This window comes from Orcinus orca, chromosome 9 (genome assembly GCF_937001465.1).
Source record: "Orcinus orca chromosome 9, mOrcOrc1.1, whole genome shotgun sequence".
Classification (NCBI taxonomy): domain Eukaryota; kingdom Metazoa; phylum Chordata; class Mammalia; order Artiodactyla; family Delphinidae; genus Orcinus; species Orcinus orca.
This window is the reverse complement of record NC_064567.1, coordinates 88,221,958-88,239,453: the sequence shown is the minus strand read 5'-3', so window position 1 is coordinate 88,239,453 and position 17,496 is coordinate 88,221,958. Positions and strand designations below refer to the sequence as shown.

At 44.0% G+C, this 17,496-nt stretch overlaps 1 protein-coding gene across 4 annotated transcripts in view; it reads left to right on the top strand.

Annotated features, from left to right (window-relative positions):
* The window catches only part of ATXN7L1 (ataxin 7 like 1), a 301,084-nt gene that overhangs the window by 38,098 nt on the left and 245,490 nt on the right, over positions 1-17,496 (top strand). For 3 of the 4 annotated variants that reach the window (XM_033439150.2, XM_033439184.2, XM_004263365.4), the window contains 3 exons: positions 7,258-7,473; positions 16,071-16,227; positions 17,109-17,316. In XM_033439150.2, the coding sequence (XP_033295041.1) occupies positions 17,136-17,316 (181 nt within the window). In that variant the 5' untranslated portion in view covers positions 7,258-7,473; positions 16,071-16,227; positions 17,109-17,135. Of the gene's footprint in view, positions 1-7,257; positions 7,474-15,805; positions 16,228-17,108; positions 17,317-17,496 lie in introns of those variants that run through there. The other variant, XM_033439146.2, reaches the window with a different exon arrangement.

Sequence of the window (17,496 nt, the reverse complement as noted above, 5' to 3'; positions counted from 1 at the left end):
AGAAGCCAGAATGGGTTTGAAAAATGAGGAATCTCTTCATAAGTGATCTCCATCTGACATGCTGCCAGTACCCCCTGGGAGGGATATATGGTTATCAAATGGGTAACAAGACTAAAATTATCTACAAATGAGCCTTGCCCACTAGAGAGGGTTTGGGCTCTGCTCGTGTTTGATTTCTCTCCCTCCCCAGCACTCTGAGGAGGGTTGTGTTGTAGCCAAATTAGTTCTTTGGCTTTTGTGATATTGAATGAGTATGGAGAGAGGACGTATGGCTAACTCACTTTGCTGTACAGCAGAAATTAACACAACATGGTAAATCAACTATACTTCAATTAAAAATAAAAAAGGGTATGGAGAGAGGGAGACCAAATGGCACTGACTAGGCACAAGGAAAATTGGTTTATCCTCCCCTGATTGAGGGGACCCCTGATGTACTTCATAGAGAAGTATAGTACCTGGGGAAGGGGCCACTCAAATCCATAATAGGGCCATTCCATAGTAAAAACTGCTTTCAAATCCTTGGTCTGGTCACCTGAGTGGCATCATAAACCTGCTTCCCTGCTGCTAGAGCAGGTCTGCTAGAGTTATTGCATGGATTACTGTTTAGTAATTCCTTGGCAAAACCAGAGAGTAAACACCTCTTGGGGTAGGACCTTGGTCCCCATCCCCAGACTCCCACCACCATGGGGTTCTCTTGAGAAGCCATCAGCTGGTGGGGTTTGGTGCCCTGAGACTGCAGCTAGGCTGGGCCCTGGAGGCCCCACTGCTGAGCAGCAGGGGAAAAGCTCTGACAGCCGAGAACAGAGGTAAATTGCCCTATCTCAGCATCATGGTGGTGGTGATCATGGATCTTACACTCAACCCTCCCTGGTGCTCAAGACCTCCCCTCCTCCACCCCACAGGAAGAGGGCCTTGGATGAAAGGGGGTGTGGTTGGAGACACCCAAGGGGACTTCCATGAGGTCTGTAAGTGGGGGAGAATCTCTTCTCTCCCAATAATAAACACCGAGAGGGCCAAACAGGCACGGAGAGGGCCAAGGGGAAAGCAAGATGCATAGGTCTAACTTTGAGAGATGAAGAAGGGGTCTTTGAGGCTCACATGGGGTTCAACCCAGCACACCAGCGTGGAAGCGTGGATACAAGCTCAGCCACAACAGTCCCAGCTAGGACTAGACATGCATTTGCCTTGAGTGCTGTCCTTACGACAGAAGAGTAACTCTGCCATGAAGCCCGGGAACAACATTCCATGGAAAGGTGCTTGCTTCGGGGGAGCTATGACCGTCTGTGGCATTCCCTTGACTGTGTATTGGAACCCTGGGTTGGTGCCACAGTTCCTGAGAACACATCCATGCAATTATAAAGCATATCAATGGGACAGTGATTCACTCAGCAGAAATCTAAACAAACTAATCCCTTCTAACTCCCATTACAGCTTTTCATGAAGGAAGGCATACATGTTTTATGGTTGTGGAAAAGAATGCATATTACCAGTTCTTACTTGCAGTAACTTATCTGTGAATTTGTAAAGTGACTAAACCCCTTCTGGGAGATATACTGAACCATGGAAACAGAAACAAAAAGTATGTCTCTTCCATCTACAGTGCCTACCCTGTAAAGTTTGAAACAAGGAGCTCAAGGGGTTTGAGAGCATCAGATAAAATTAAGAAAATTTTGCACGTTAATTGTTGAAAACCTAGTCCTTTAAAAAAGTACATAACAACATAAAGGGAAAGACTGATAGGTATAATTGTACAAAAAGTAAAGACTTCTGAATCTACACATGTCCATGCACACATATAAATCTACCATACATAAAAGACAAATAGTAAATTAGGAGAAAAAAATTTTGCAACTTATAACACAAAGGGTTACTTTGTTTCAAATACAAAGAGCTTTCACATTTCAATAAGAGAAAGGTAAACACTCTAATAGAAAAATGAGCAATTTATTCAAAAAGAAATATGAATGATCAACAACCAGAGGTACAACTCAAATAACCAAGAGATGAAATTCTTTCCTGTCAGACTGAAAAAATGAAAAAGAATAACAGATACAGCACAGATGAGGCCGTGAGTGGGAATTCTCACACATTCTGGCTAAGTTTAACAATCAAAAAATTTTAAATGCATATCCCCTTTTACTTATCAATTTCATTTATAAGAAAGCATCCTAAATAATCATGAATGTGTGGAAAGATTTAGAAAACATTCATTACAATATTGTTAATAAATAAAAAATAAATGAAAAAGAACCTAAATGCCTCAAATTGAGGATTTAAAAAAATTTTTATTTTATTGACATATAATTGATTTACAATGTTGTGATACTTTCTGGTGTACAGTAAAGTGATTCATATATACATATATTATTTTTCAGATTCTTTTCCATTATAGGTTATTACAAGATATTGAATATAGTTCCCTGTGCTATACAGTAGGACCCTGTTTATCTATTCTGTATATTAGTTTGCATCTGCTAACCCCAAACTCCCAATCCATCCTCCCTTCCCCCAACCCACCACAACCACAAGTCTGTTCTCTATGTCTGTGAGTCTGTTTCTGTTTCATAGATAAGTTCATTTATGTCATATTTTAAGATTCCACATATAAGTGATATCATATGGTATTGGTCTTTCTCTGTCTGACTTACTTCACTTAGTGTGATAATCTCTAGGTCTATCCATGTTGCTGCATTATTTCATTCTTTTTTATGGCTGAGTAATATTCAATTGTACATATATACCACATCTTTATCCATTCATCTGTTGATGGACATTTAGGTTGCTTCCATGTCTTGGCTATTGTAAATAGTGCTGCTATGAGCATTGGGGTGCATGTATCTTTTTGAATTAGCGTTTTGTGCAGAGGTATGCCTAGGAGTGGGATTGCTGGATCATATGGTAGTTCTGTTTTTAGTTTTTTGAGGAACCTCCATACTCTTCTCTGTAGTGGCTGCACCAATTTACATTCCCACCAACAGTACAAGAGAGTTCCCTTTTCTCCACACCCTCTCCAGCATTTGTTGTTTGTGGACTTTTTAATGATGGCCATTCTGACCAGTGTGAGGTGGTACCTCATTGTAGTTTTGATTAGCATTTCTCTAATAATTAGCAATGATGAACATCTTTTCATGTGCCTTTTGACCATCTGTATGTATTCTTTGGAGAAATGTCCATTTGGGTCTTCTGCCCATTTTGAGGATTTAAATACATTATAGTTTAAGAACAACCTTTCATTAGAATACTGTGCTGTCTTTAAAAGTGATTATTTTAGGGCTTCCCTGGTGGCGCAGTGGTTGAGAGTCCACCTGCCGATGCAGGGGACACGGGTTCGTGCCCCGGTCCGGGAAGATCTCACATGCCGCGGAGCGGGTAGGCCCGTGAGCCATGGCCACTGGGCCTGTGCGTCTGGAGCCTGTGTTCCACAACGGGAGAGGCCACAACAGTGAGAGGCCCGCATACCACACACACACAAAAAAAGTGATTATTTTAAAATGTCATTACATCTATATCTATCTATATTGATTATGTTAGTATATAGTTCTAAATATATAATTTTATGTAGTAGCTATATCTATATATTTATATTTGGAATGCTACTCCAAATAAAGTGGCTTGGTTTGGAGATTAGGGATCTAAAAATATACAAATGACAAATTAATAGATATAGTTATGCATCTATATCAAAGTATTAACATTTCCAGATTTTTGATAATTCATCTTATTTATGTTGGTTTTTTTTTTCTGAATTTTTTGCAAAGATATGCAAGGGAAAAGAACATTTCAGAAAGACAGAATGCACATGTGGGCAAATACCCTTAAGCTGGAAGCATCCCTTTTGGCCACTGAGCATTCACAGAATAAGCAAAAAGAGTCCAAAGTGGCTCACTTAGAATTAGGGTAGTCATACAATTTATCACCCAAACCAGGACACTTTTGAGACTGGAAGAGGAAGCTATTAATAATTTTGCATAATCCGGGACTCCCTAGGCAATCTCAGCCTTTTGGTCAGCCTGCTTAGAGTGGAAGGTCTGTGGAACTTGTCTTTGAAGATGACCCAGTATTGGAATGTTAAAGGTAAACCACAGAGACTGCCCTTTTATCAGTACAACTGGGTGCAATTTCTAAACATATTGGCCAGATGGCTAAAGAACCTTGAAAACTTCAAGTTTCTCACCTCATTAGCTCATTTGGATCAATAGAGCCCTAATTTTAGAAATTTGTTCTTGATTAAATAGTATTTCCCAAAGAAATATGCCATTTGACTAAGAACACACAGTATTATTACCCACATTCTCTCACACTGCAGATTTTCATCTTGGAAACACTGTGTAACAATTTTAAACCCTTCCTGATTCCAAATCCCTTCTTGCCTTGCCTGTTTTCCACTAAGAGCTTTGTTTTAGGGAACTATTATCGGTGACCTGAGGCACTTACTTAAGATGGCCACTGTCCCCATCCATCACTCTGTTCCCTTCCGGCTATTTATATCTCCCAGTCCTTCACGGCCCAGCTCAAATTCCTCCTCTCTCCCAAGCCTTCTCCACCCACCACAGCAATCTGTCCTGCTGAAACACCTAGGCATTTATTATCTGCACATCAGATCAGCACCTTCTCACCGGCTGTTCTGTTCTCCAGTGATTGATTGCATCTACATCGCCCTCAAACTAGTCTGTAAGCTCCTCGTGGGCACAACTACTCACATTCTATGCCACCTGGCATGTGGCCAGGCAAGGTCAGTCTGTCAACCTTTCTTATTCCGATCATAAATTGGGGGTTGTTAATTCCTTTATATACTCCGCCTCCCACCCCAGTTTGGGTGGTTGCTAGGCATTAAAAGAGGCGATTATTTCGATTACCCAAAGTGTCTAAATGCCAGGGTGTTTGCATAGGTGGTAAAAAAAAAAAAGCCTTCTCAAATGCAGCAACTGGTGAGGTCTTTCTTCCCTTAACACATCATGAAATGGCGCAGTAAAGATTCAGAACAAAGGTAAACAGGACAGTTATGTTGTAGAGTACTGTCTCTGTGTTAAACATGGTTCTGTGGGCATAAAGGATGAAAGCTCGGACAGGCTCTGTTAACACCTGCAATACTATCAGTCCCATCTTACAATATTTTACTTGTATTTATTTATTTATTTATTTTTTTGCGGTACGCGGGCCTCTCACCGTTGTGGCCTTGCTCGTTGTGGAGCACAGGCTCCAGACGCACAGGCTCAGCGGCCATGGCTCACGGGCCCAGCCACTCCGCGGCATGTGGGATCCTCCTGGACCGGGGCACGAACCCGTGTCCCCTGCATCGGCAGGCGGACTCTCAACCACTGCGCCACCAGGGAAGCCCCTTTACTTATATTTTGATTCTCCCTGTACAGGGCCAAAACATGGAGCCCATCAGTCGACAGTGCTCCAACATCTGCCCTCTCCCCTCCTGAGAGTCCAGAACCTACCATTACTTAGTATCGATAAACTAGGCAACACACGTTGCTATTCAATCACAGGTCAATCCATAATTGAAATGATACTCTCTGTACCTCCTGCTGCCAAATTTATCAAACTGATATACATGTCAATGTCTGTTCCTCCAGCCTTAAGATGACTTAAACTGTACCTGAAGTGTGAACAACCAAATTTAGATACCAATATCGTTTTCTTTATTCCAACACTCAAGGCACCATATTTCTCATATGTGACAGTCTTCTTGGGAAATCTGCCAACTCAAATGCATTCATCAGGGCTTCCCTGGTGGTGCAGTGGTTGAGAGTCCGCCTGCCGATGCGGGGGACACGGGTTCGTGCCCCGGTCCGGGAAGATCCCACATGCCACAGAGCGGCTGGGCCCATGAGCCATGGCCGCTGAGCCTGCGCGTCCGGAGCCTGCGCTCCACAACGGGAGAGGCCGCAACGGTGAGAGGCCCGCGTACCGCAAAAAAAAAAAAAAAAAAGCATTCATCGTAACCTGCCTCACTCTCCAATACTTTACAATTACACACGTGGTCAGCAAGGGAGGGTGACCTCTGTTCAAGCAAAAAGTAAAACTCCCAGTTGAACTGTTAACATAGACAAAGAGGGAGCAGTAATCCCCTTCCTTTTGCTAGTTCATCTGGCAGCATAGTGAGCATCATGAAAAGGCACACCTTCTCCAAGAAACTTTACTTCCATCTGTTAGAAAATAGTCTTCACATTCCTGATTTGGTTAGAACAGGCACTTCAGTGCCATCCACCAGGAAGACTGCCACAATAAATCTATGATGTCTGTGATATGAATGGTGGTCCCTTAAAAGTGGCCCAACCGTGCAGTGCACAACCTATGCAGTAACCCTGGCCAGGGGTTTGATAACTTCAGCGCGAGGGAGTTGTGTTTTATTTTACTTCCCCTCTGCACCTCAATTTCATCATCTATAAATTGGGAATAATAAGAGCTATCTAGCATGGGTGTCTTAGCGCTCATCAGCCTTCCCATTAGAATAGGAAAGCAATGGTCTGTAAAGGATTCAGAGAATAAGAAAGAGACGTCCATATTACTTGATTATTGCCTAAGAACTATATCCCTAAGATAGACAGCTTACACTTTCTTCGATTCTACAAACAGAATTCATCCAGTAACAAACTCTGGCTTTCATATATTGAAAGTGGAAAGACTTGAGTTTTTCTTGTAGCGATGATGGCTCTCACAGCACCCCCACCCCCTTGCTGGGTGTCTGTGTGATGAAAGAAGCCCACGATGGCAAAGTAGTTGACAGGGTTAGGGGTTCATCCCCTGGACACAAAAAAGAAAATTGGAAATCCATTGTCCTACATCAGGGTTTCTGGACCCCCTCACTGTCATTTGGGGCTGGATAAATCTTCACTGATGGGGAGATGTCTACATCTCATGGTAGGATGTTTACCAGCATCCCTGGCCTCCACCCCCTAGACGCCAAGACACGATTAGAACCCCTCCCCTCCCTGTCACAACAACCAAAAATGTCTCCAACCTTCGCCAATATCCTTGGGGTGGGGTGGGGCAGAAAAGGGGGAGGCAGGAAAATCATCCCTGGTTGAGAAACCCTGGCCTATGTGGAAATTTAAATTTACAGCCTTAGAATCATTCTTGAGGCGTAGTCATCTACGAGCAATCTGGCCTCCAAACAACAGGGACTTTGTTTGAACAAACCTGGGCTTAGCTCTGAGTTCCACAATGATTGTTTCATGACCTTAAAGACACTAGGCTTCTATTTCCTGTCATATAAATATAACCCAAACCTTGGCCTCTCATTTTCAGGATTTCCTCCTTATGGGAGCCGGGGCTGGAGGAAAGGTGTTGGGGACTGCTGAGGGCTGAACCGAGACATTGCAACCTACGCATCCCCCTGCTGACTCTGTACCTGGCCACCTCCTGGAGTCCAGGGGCTGCCATCTTCTCTTGAATAATGGTCACCACACAGGGCTGGCATGAAGTGAAGATAGCAGCTTTCAACCTTGCCACCATGGCTTCCATGTAAGTATAAGCCCATCACTTAATTTCCCACAACACAGCTACCTAAGACCAGGTCATTTAAAATCTTGAAGGAAGCAAGGGAAATGACATTAGAGAAAACCTTATGAATGGATGGATACTGGACTGAAGGATTCCAGAGTCATACCCAGGTCATCCCAGACAGGTCCCCAACTGGATGCTACCTGACCAGCTCCCAGCCTGCAAAAGGCTCTCATCTGCCTCGTTCCCACCACCTGGGGGACGGTCAGTCCTCTGCCGTCTGGGAAGTGCAGGGGCCCAGCGCTTGTCTCAGGCCTGCTCCCTCCCTCTCCTCCAGCCTTCATTTCCTGGGGCTCCTTTTCGCCCCCCAGCACCCCAGGATGACTGACAGATGGGAATATCCACACAGAGGCTCACCCACTACCCACAGGGGCTGGCCTTTTCAGAATACTTGAAAGACAATCTCTCAACAACTCGTTTCCCTAAGTCTGAGATATTTGGTTTGGAAAATCACCTTGAGGGAGGCTTTCACCAAGAATCCAAGCTGGCTGTAGCCACTGGGTCCACCTTTGTGGTTCCCTGTGAACAAGAAATGAAGTAAGGCTTCCAGTGATCTACTTGATCTGGCCCAGTCTCCATCATGAAATGTCTTATGACAAATGGTGAACAACAACACATATGACACAATTCCCAGGAATAAAAGATACTTTTTTAGAGATAAGAGTGCTATGGTCTGAATGGTTGTGTTCCCCCTGCAAACTCATATGTTGAAGTCCTAATCCTGAAGGTGACAGTATTAGGAGGTGGGGCCTTTGGGAAGTGATTAGGTCATGAAGGTGCAGCCTTCATGGCTGGGATTAGTGCCCTTATAAAAGAGACCCCAGAGAGCTAGCTCACCCCTTCTGCCATGTGGGGACATGGTGAGAAGGTACCATCTAAGAAGCAGGAAGCCCTCATTGAATACCAAATCTGCCTGCACCAATCCTGGACCTCCACCCTCCAGAACTGTGAGACATAAATTTCTGTTTTTCTTAAGCTACTTAGTCTGTGATGTTTTGTTACAGCAACTCAAATGGACTAAGATAGAGTATTCTAAATACATAATGGCAAAGAAACATTTTTTTCCTAAAAGACAGCAAAAAATATTATGAAACAGGAGTAATTAAAAGAGGAATTGGTCAAAAAATGGACAGAAGACCTAAATAGACATTTCTCCAAAGAAGACATACAGATGGCCAACAGGCACATGAAAAGATGCTCAACATCACTAATTGTTAGATAAATGCAAATCAATGAGGTATCAGCTCACACCAGTCAGAATGGCCATCATCAAAAAGTCTACAGATAATATCAATAAATGCTAGAGAGGGTGTGGAGAAAAGGGAACCCTCCTACACAGTTGGTGGGAATGTAAATTGGTGCAGCCACTATGGAGAACAGTATGGACTAAAAATAGAGTTGCCACATGATCCAGCAATCCCACTCCTGGGCATATATCCAGAGAAAACGCTAATTCAAAAAGATACAAGCACCCCAATGTTCATAGCAGCACTGTTTACAATAGCCAAGACGTGGAAACCACCTAAATGTCCATCAATAGATGAATGGATAAAGATGTGGTGTATATATATATATACACACACATACATACACACATTGGAATATTACTCAGCCATAAAAAAGAATGAAATAAGGCCATTTGCAGCAACATGGATGGACCTAGAGATTACCATACTAAGTGAAGTCAGACGGAGAAAGACAAATATATGATATCGCTTATATGTGGAATCTAAAAAATGATACAAATGAACTTATTTACAAAACAGAAATAGACACACAAACATAGAAAACAAACTTACGGTTACCAAAGGGGAAGCGAGAGGGATAAATTAGGAGTTTGAGATATAGATATATACTGCTATATATAAAATAAACAACAAGGACCTACTGTATAGCACAGGGAACTATCTTCAACATAATAACCTATAATGGAAAAGAATATGAAAAAATATACACACACATATATTCAATATATATATCTGAATCACTTTGCTATACACCTGAAACTAATAGAACATTATAAATCAACTATACTTCAATTAAAAAAAAAAGAGGAATTGAGGCTGGAAAAGACAGTTCAAGCAATGGAACAGAAAACAGCTCAAAAACATACCCATATAATGGATCTCTATAGAAAGGATAAATTATTCAATATGTGCCCAGGAAAATTGGTAACTGTTTGGAAAAAGATAAAAAATTATTTTTTTATTTCACATCGGGACTTCCCTGGTAGCACAGTGGTTAAGAATCTGCCTGCCAATGCAGGGAACACGGGTTCGAGCCCTGGTCTGGGAAGATCCCACATGCTGTGGAGCAACTAAGCCCATGCGCCACCACTACTGAGCCTGTGCTCTAGAGCCCATGAGCCACAACTACTTAGCCTGCGTGCTGCAGGTACTGAAGCCCACACGCCTAGAACCTGTGCTCCGCAACAAGAGAAGCCACCACAATAAGAAGCCCGCACACCGCAACAAAGAATAGCCCCCCGCTCGCCACAACTAGAGAAAACCCATGCGCAGCAGCAAAGACCCAACGCAGCCAAAAATAAATTTAAAAAATTTTTTTATTTCACGTCATTAACCAAAAATGTCTGAGATCTAAATGTAAACACAAAAACCTATGAAGCATTAAAAAAATACACAAAAATATTTTATACCCTTGGAGAAGAGGAGTTCTTCTTAAGAAAGACACAAAAAGTAAAAGGCCTCAAGGAAAAGTCTGATACATCTGACTACATCCAAATGAAAAAAAAAAGTGTATGGAGAAGATGCCATAAACAAGGTTAAAAGAAGCAAAGCAACAAGCTGGAAAATTACATTATTTTCAAACAGACAAGAGACCTAAATCTAGGATGTATAGAGAATTCCTATAAAGCAATGAAGATCTAAACAAATACCAATAACAACTCATCAAAAGATACTAACAGCGATTTACAAAGTGAACATACAATGGACATAAGAACAAAAGTTCAGAAACATACTAGAGAGAAATTCAAATTAGATAAGCTACTTTTACCATAATAATGGCAAAAATTAAAATGTTTGAAAATGTTAGGCGTTAATTAGGGCGTGAAAAAATGGGCACATTCCTGTGCCACTAGTGGGGGTATAAAGTAGTCAGCTACTTCAGAAGATAATTTGACAGAACTATTAAAATTTAAAATGTACATGCCCAGCAATTCTACTTTCAGGTAGAAATACTCCCTCATGTGCTCAGAAAGCATATATAAAAATAGAGATGTTGGGCTTCCTTGGTGGCGCAGTGGTTGAGGGTCCGCCTGCCGATGCAGGGGACACGGGTTCGTGCCCCGGTCCGGGAAGATCCCACATGCCGCGGAGCGGCTGGGCCCGTGAGCCATGGCCGCTGAGCCTGCGCGTCCGGAGCCTGTGCTCCGCAACGGGAGAGGCCACAGCAGTGAGAGGCCCGCGTACCGCAAAAAAAAAAAAAAAAAATTGAGATGTTGATCAGCCTATTTTTTGTAAAACCAGAAACCTAAATGTCTGTCAATAAGATAATAGATAAATAGAATGTGGAACATTTTATGGGATACTTGGGAGCAGTTTAAAAGAATGAGGGATTTCCATATGTAATGACATGTAATATTATGTGTGAAAAAAGAAAATTGCAGAAAAATATCCACAGAATGGTCTGTTGCACGTGTCAATCTTGTTTGTGCTCATGCAAGGCTTCTTTCTCAACAGGGATAAAAATATATATATATGCACACACATATGACTACACACACATATATATACATACATATATACGCACATATACACATATATGTATGTATCTCCACAAAATGATGCTATTCATGTTTTAAAAAAATAGAAAAGAACACACACACAGCAATACCATCTACAGCTGTAATGCTAAGTCTATATAGGAGGTAAATGTATAGAAAATGGTATGAAAAAATGCCTTCAGACCTGGGGGTATAGTAGTGATCTGGGGGCAGGGGAGTGACCACGTTTGAAGGGGGCGATTCTAAGAGAATTTTCCACTTATCTCTATTGTTTTACTATCGCATAAGAACACATTTACACATGATTTTTAGAATTCAATATTATTTCTTTTACAAAAGAAAATAAATTTTTCTCAGGAAAAAAATAATCTGCAGAGACCCCAGTCCATTTACTATTTTTTTTAAGTTCTTTTGTTTTGATGTGGACCATTTTTAAAGTTTTTATTGACTTTGTTACAATATTGCTTCTGTTTTTATGTTTTGGTTTTTTGGCCACGAGGCACGTGGAATCTTAGCTCTCAGACCAGGGACCGAACAGGCACCCCCTGCATTGGGAGGCAAGTCTTAACCACTGGACCGGCAGGGAAGTCCCCTCCATTTACTATTTACATTGTCATGCAAAGACTGTCTTGTCTCCAGTCACACTTTGGATTTTGCAGTTCTTGTGCATAACAAAAGGGTCTTCTAGGGTCTTTCCAGAACAAAGGAATATCTACCCTGCCCTGAAGTCCATGTCAGGATGGAGTTCCAGGCAGAAGAAGTTTCAGACAGAAGTCTCCACCAATTGATGCAGGGCAGCAGCCTCATGCAAAGGAGAGAGAATAGCTTTAGTTTCCTTTCTAAGGAGAAGGACCTTGTCAGAAGCGACCATAGGAGCCCTTCTAGCATCAGAGGGTTGGCCTGTTTTTGCCTGGCAGCTGTTGTCTACGGGATGCATTGCGACCAAAGTAATAATCATAGCAAACATTTACAGGCCCTGTGCTGGGGGCTGCATATCCAGAATCTCACTTAATCCTCACAACCATCTGAAGAAAAGAGCCTTAGTACTCATTTAACAGATGAGGAAACGGAGGGTCAGACGGATTAAGAAAGGTTCTCGAGCAAATGACTCAAGCACAGTTCTAAGTCACACCTGCCAACCTCAAGCCTGTGCTCTGGCCTCCACCTGCATTGCCTCCCCAATTATATGACTGGTGAGTTTGGATGGGGTGGGTGGGCTTTGTTCCGATTAATTTGTGTACATTAACGTTAAATTTGTATTTATTTATATTTAGGGTAAGGGCTCAAAGTGATTTCTACAACAAGGCTAAAGAGAAGCCATCTTTTTTCCTGCCCACCCCCCAAGAAAGAGCAGTGGCTAGGGGTGGGGCTGGACCTACCACACTCTGGGAAGCAGAGGTCTCCTCAGCCTGCAGCATCAGAGCCAGTCTGGGGAGCCCCAAGTGATCAAAGTCACGGTTGAATCTGCCAGGGGATTCACGGCAGCTCTACCTCGAGATAACACACTCCCATGTTGGCTTTTCTGCCCCAGTCAGAATGCAAATTTCATGTTTTTGTAGTGATATTTCTTAATAGAGTCCATGTTTATTCAGACCAGGCACGTGGCTAGGGTCTTATATTGAAACCAATAACAAAAAGCCTGGAGTTCCCATTTTCTTTCCTACTCCTGGTGCTTCTAGGGTCTTCTTATCCCAGTCCTATTTGATCCACCAACACACAGGGATCAGGGAAGAGGCAGGCAACTTAATCTAACAAGGTGAGGGAGACAGCACATCTACCCTCCAGATACAGGGAGCTTTTATAAAAGGTAACGACGTATGTAAAATTTCCCCCCAAATTACAATTCTCAGAGAGAGAGGGTTAGGAAAATAAATTTAGAGAAAAGAGTGGCAGATGGGATAGATGGATTCAATTAAAGCAAAGAACATCAAACAATTCCAGGGATGCCTCATTTTAATGGAACATGTCATTTTCTCCTCATCGCCTCCAGGTAACTCCCAACATCGGTTTAAGTAGGAAGTAGGGTGCGCACACAGCGCCTCAACCCAAGCAGGAGTTTAATATCCTCAAATGAGAGAGATAATATTCCCTCCTCTCTTCTTTTCAATAATGTGGTGAAACAGCACATGAATCACACTAAGCGAATGCTGGCTCTGTATTTGATGCACTTCCCCAGAACCAGGTGTTATTCAAATTAAATAGGTATTTTCCATTGTCATCTCCATTGAACTGATTTCTTTATTTGGTCGTTGGGAGAGTCTCCTTTTTAATTAAACCAACCACTGTCATTTTTCTAAGAAAGATAATAAAACAATAAAAATATTTACACCCCTTTTATCTTCCTAAACATTAATCATGCGGGAAGAAGGTGTTACCCCTTTGCTAGACAGTTTTATCACACAGACATTATACTAACGTGCTTTAAATTACTGTTTTGCAGGTGAGTTTATTCCTATTAAGGATGTATAAGATTCTTGTCACTAATAATATTTGTGACTATTTACTACCAAAAGGAATTCAAGTCTGCAATAAATTTGCCATATACATAGTTGGTATATAAGGATAGACATGCATATGACAATATATATGCACCACGCTGACCCCAATACTACTCCCAACTGACCTCAATTTTCATCTAAAGTCAAGTGTAAAAATCTAGTAGTTGGATGAGCAATGCCTTCTTCATTCTCTGGCTCCCAGCGGTGTAATTTAATCGACAGCCATGTTATCCACAGTTACGAAGTCATAGGTGGGTTATAGTTTCACAAAGATGGTATTATTATCTCCATAGTCAGAGAAACTGTGGAAGGTAGAGTAGAAACTACAATTATACCTTATAACTCTAACTGCAATAACGTATACGTGTTCTACGTGTTCTATCAGTTAAACATGGCAATGGTATCCAAAGTCTTGTTTTGTAGAGAGGCCAAATCACTTTTAGATTCCAGCCCATACTTTACTATGTTGCAAACTAAAAGCCCCCCAGCTAGAAGGGAATAATGTTTGGGCTGTCGTATCATCTTCAGGGTGCTGGGCAGAAATAACTTGAGAAACTCAGCTGGGGTAGTAAACTAATGTTAAAATAGTGAACCACTGCACCTTAGATGCCCTTACCTTCCCTGCTGATAAACAAGCTTTGATTTTTCTTGAGTGACTTAAAGTGGCTCCCAGGAGAGGAGACAGAATTTTCTGGAAGCTCAAGTCACTGACTCCCAGCCCCTGGGCTTGAGTCCTTCATCACTGTACCCTCCACGTACCTCAAGGAGGGTAGGGTTGTAACAGCCACAGTGTGGTGGCATCGCTGTCACTAAAGACTTTTTCCCAACAGTTACATCATGACCTTGTCCTTGGTGAACTCTCTATAAAGTAGTGATTGAGTTTAAATAGCAGAAACTTGAGTACCCAAAGGATAAAGATAAATTACTATACTCAGCATGTAGGAGATACTAGTGTAAACCAGCTGCACAAAGCTGGCCAAAAATTTTGAGAAGGGTGATACACAGTTCACAGGAGGCTCAAAAGAGGAACAAGGGAACGTTGCTCAGACTCTTCCTTTGTTAAATGTATTTTTCTAGTAAGTTTTTTGATAACCCATCACTTTACACCCAAACCATTCTGTATTAGTTATCTATTGCCATGTAACAAGTTACTTAACAACTTAAAATGACAAGCGTTAAGGATCTCACAGTTTATGTGGATCGGGAATACAGGCTTGACTTAGCTGAGAACCTCTGCCTCAAGGTCTTTCACAACTGTGGGCCACGGCTGTGGTCTCATCTCCAGGCTCGATTGGAGAAGGACACGCCTGTAAACTCTCGTGGCTGTTGACAGGAGTCAGCACCTCACGGGGTACTGAACAAAGAGCCTCCCCATGGCCTCTTGGCCAGAGGCCTCCCTCAGTTCCTTGCCACATGTACCTCTCCAAAGGGCAGTTCACAACTGCAAGCTGTGGCCTTCCCTTAGAGCAGGCCAGTGACAGCAAGAGTGAGCAAGACAGAAGCCACAGTCTTTTTGGAACCTAACCTCAGAAGGGACATCACTTTGCCACATTCTATTTGTTAGAAGCAAGTCACTAGGTCCAGCCCACAGAGAAGGGGAGGGAATCACAGAAGGGCATGCAAACCAGGATGTGGGGGTCATTGGGGTCATCTTAGAGGCTGCCTACCACCCTTGCATGCACAATGAGGAATAAACACCAAAATGGAAGGAAAATTGGAAAGCTGTAGGGGAAGAGGAAAACGTTCTATGATCTAATTACTTCTACCTCTGAGCTCGCTCTCTCCCTTTCCCCAAATCCAGTCATACAACGTACTCTCTGATGAGGCCCTTCTTCACAGTGTCTCTCATACCTGTCTCCTCCTCTCCACCTGCATGGGACCATCAAAGTTCAGGCCTTCCTTTCTTCACATAATGGATACTGCAGCACTACTTTTCTAACCAGCTTCCAGAGTCCAGTACATCCTAAACCTGGCTTTGAGGTACAGGATGCCAAGTGCAGGAGCATAAGATGACAGGCACAGCAGACCTCAGTACAAAGCAACTTCAAATCCATGCTCTTCAGCCATGGGGCAGAAACAGAGGTTGTAAGAACTAAAAGGGTGCTGGGGGAAATGAGGGAAATATATCGATTGTGGGAGAGTGTCCATATATTTTAGGTAATTCCTAGTAAATTAAATGACTTTTTTTTTTTTAAGAGAGAGATACCAGAAGACCTTCTAAGGCCTTTGCTGCCAACCCCTAGGGAGAGGAGGGGAAATCTCAATTAAAGCCTCAAATGTCCAAATCCAGAGAAAATTTAATGCTTCCTTTCTAGCTGGCCAAAGAAGTTAAGCCTGAAGTGAATTCTCCCAGCAATCAGATTCCCGGCCGTCGGTTGCACGCGCTAATCCGGGCCATCCTCATCTCACAGTGGGGAGCGCTGGAAACGGCTCCAGGGGCTTGGCCCGCTAAGCAGCATCCTCCGACAGTGGGTGAGTCCGCCCTCCCACTATCGTGATCCTGGAGCAAAGTCTACGCAGTGGTTCTCTGAGAGCCGGAGACACGCGTCGCGTGGAGAATCTGGGGGACCCCGGCCCTGGGTTTTGAGCTTTGAAGGCCCCGCCGTCTGAGATGGGAAGGCAGTTCCAAATACATATCAAAATATGTATTTGATATATGTATTTGTCCCATCTCGCTGAGATGGGAAGGCAGCTCCAAACTCACCTGCTTTTTAGAACCACTTCCATCTACCCACTGGTCTCAGCTCCCAAAGGCATCCGCAGAATCCTCCACGGCCCAAGGTACACCGTGAAAGAGAAGACACGGTGGAGGGAGAGGTGGCTGGGAGGAGAGGTCACCAGGGTCCCCTCCCTGGCTTGGGGTGGTCGTCGGGGAAGGGGGCTGCTCGGCCCCTCCCCACTAAGCGGCGGGAATCCTCGCGGGGGCGCCTCACCGTGGGCGACAGGCACCGGCGAGGGAAGGACGCGCTGGAGGGGCTGCGTGCAAAAACTTTCCGTCCTCGAGCGCAACTCTGCGGGGAAGACCGTCCTTCCCACGGCCCCAAGTCGCGCCTCTCTCAGGCCACCCCCGACCCCTGCCCGCACGCCCAGCCCCTGCGACCCCGGCTCCCGGGTGCCGGCGGTGGCCACGGCACCGTAGCATCCCAGGGCCGGGCGCTGCAGCCTCGAGTCCCGGCGCGCGGCCCCGCCCCCGGCGGCGGGCGTGCGGGCGCCGGGCCTCGGGGCGTCTCTCTGGTGCCCCTGGCGGCGGCGGACGCCGAGAGCCGAGCCGGGCCGGGCGCTGAACGCCGGCTCCTCCTCCCTCGCTCTCTCCTCCTCCTCTGCCTCCCTCCCTCCCTCCCTCCCCCTTTCAGAACACTCAATGTCGGAACGTTCCGAAGATGACGTCGGAGCGTTCTCGAATCCCGTGTCTCTCGGCTGCTGCTGCCGAAGGAACAGGGAAAAAGCAACAAGAAGGAAGAGCAATGGCGACACTGGATCGCAAAGTGCCCAGTCCGGAGGCGTTTCTGGGCAAACCCTGGTCCTCCTGGATCGACGCCGCCAAATTACACTGCTCCGACAGTAAGAACCCCACCGCCTCCTCCTCCTTTTATTACCCTGTAACCTTTCCATTCACCTAGAGCCACTGGGAAAAAGTGTGTGTGTGGAGAGAGAGTGGCCCCCGGTGTCCTCCATGCTTCTCCCTCTCTCTAAATAAATACACACAGAGACAGATCATCAATGCACAGAGAGAGGCCCTGC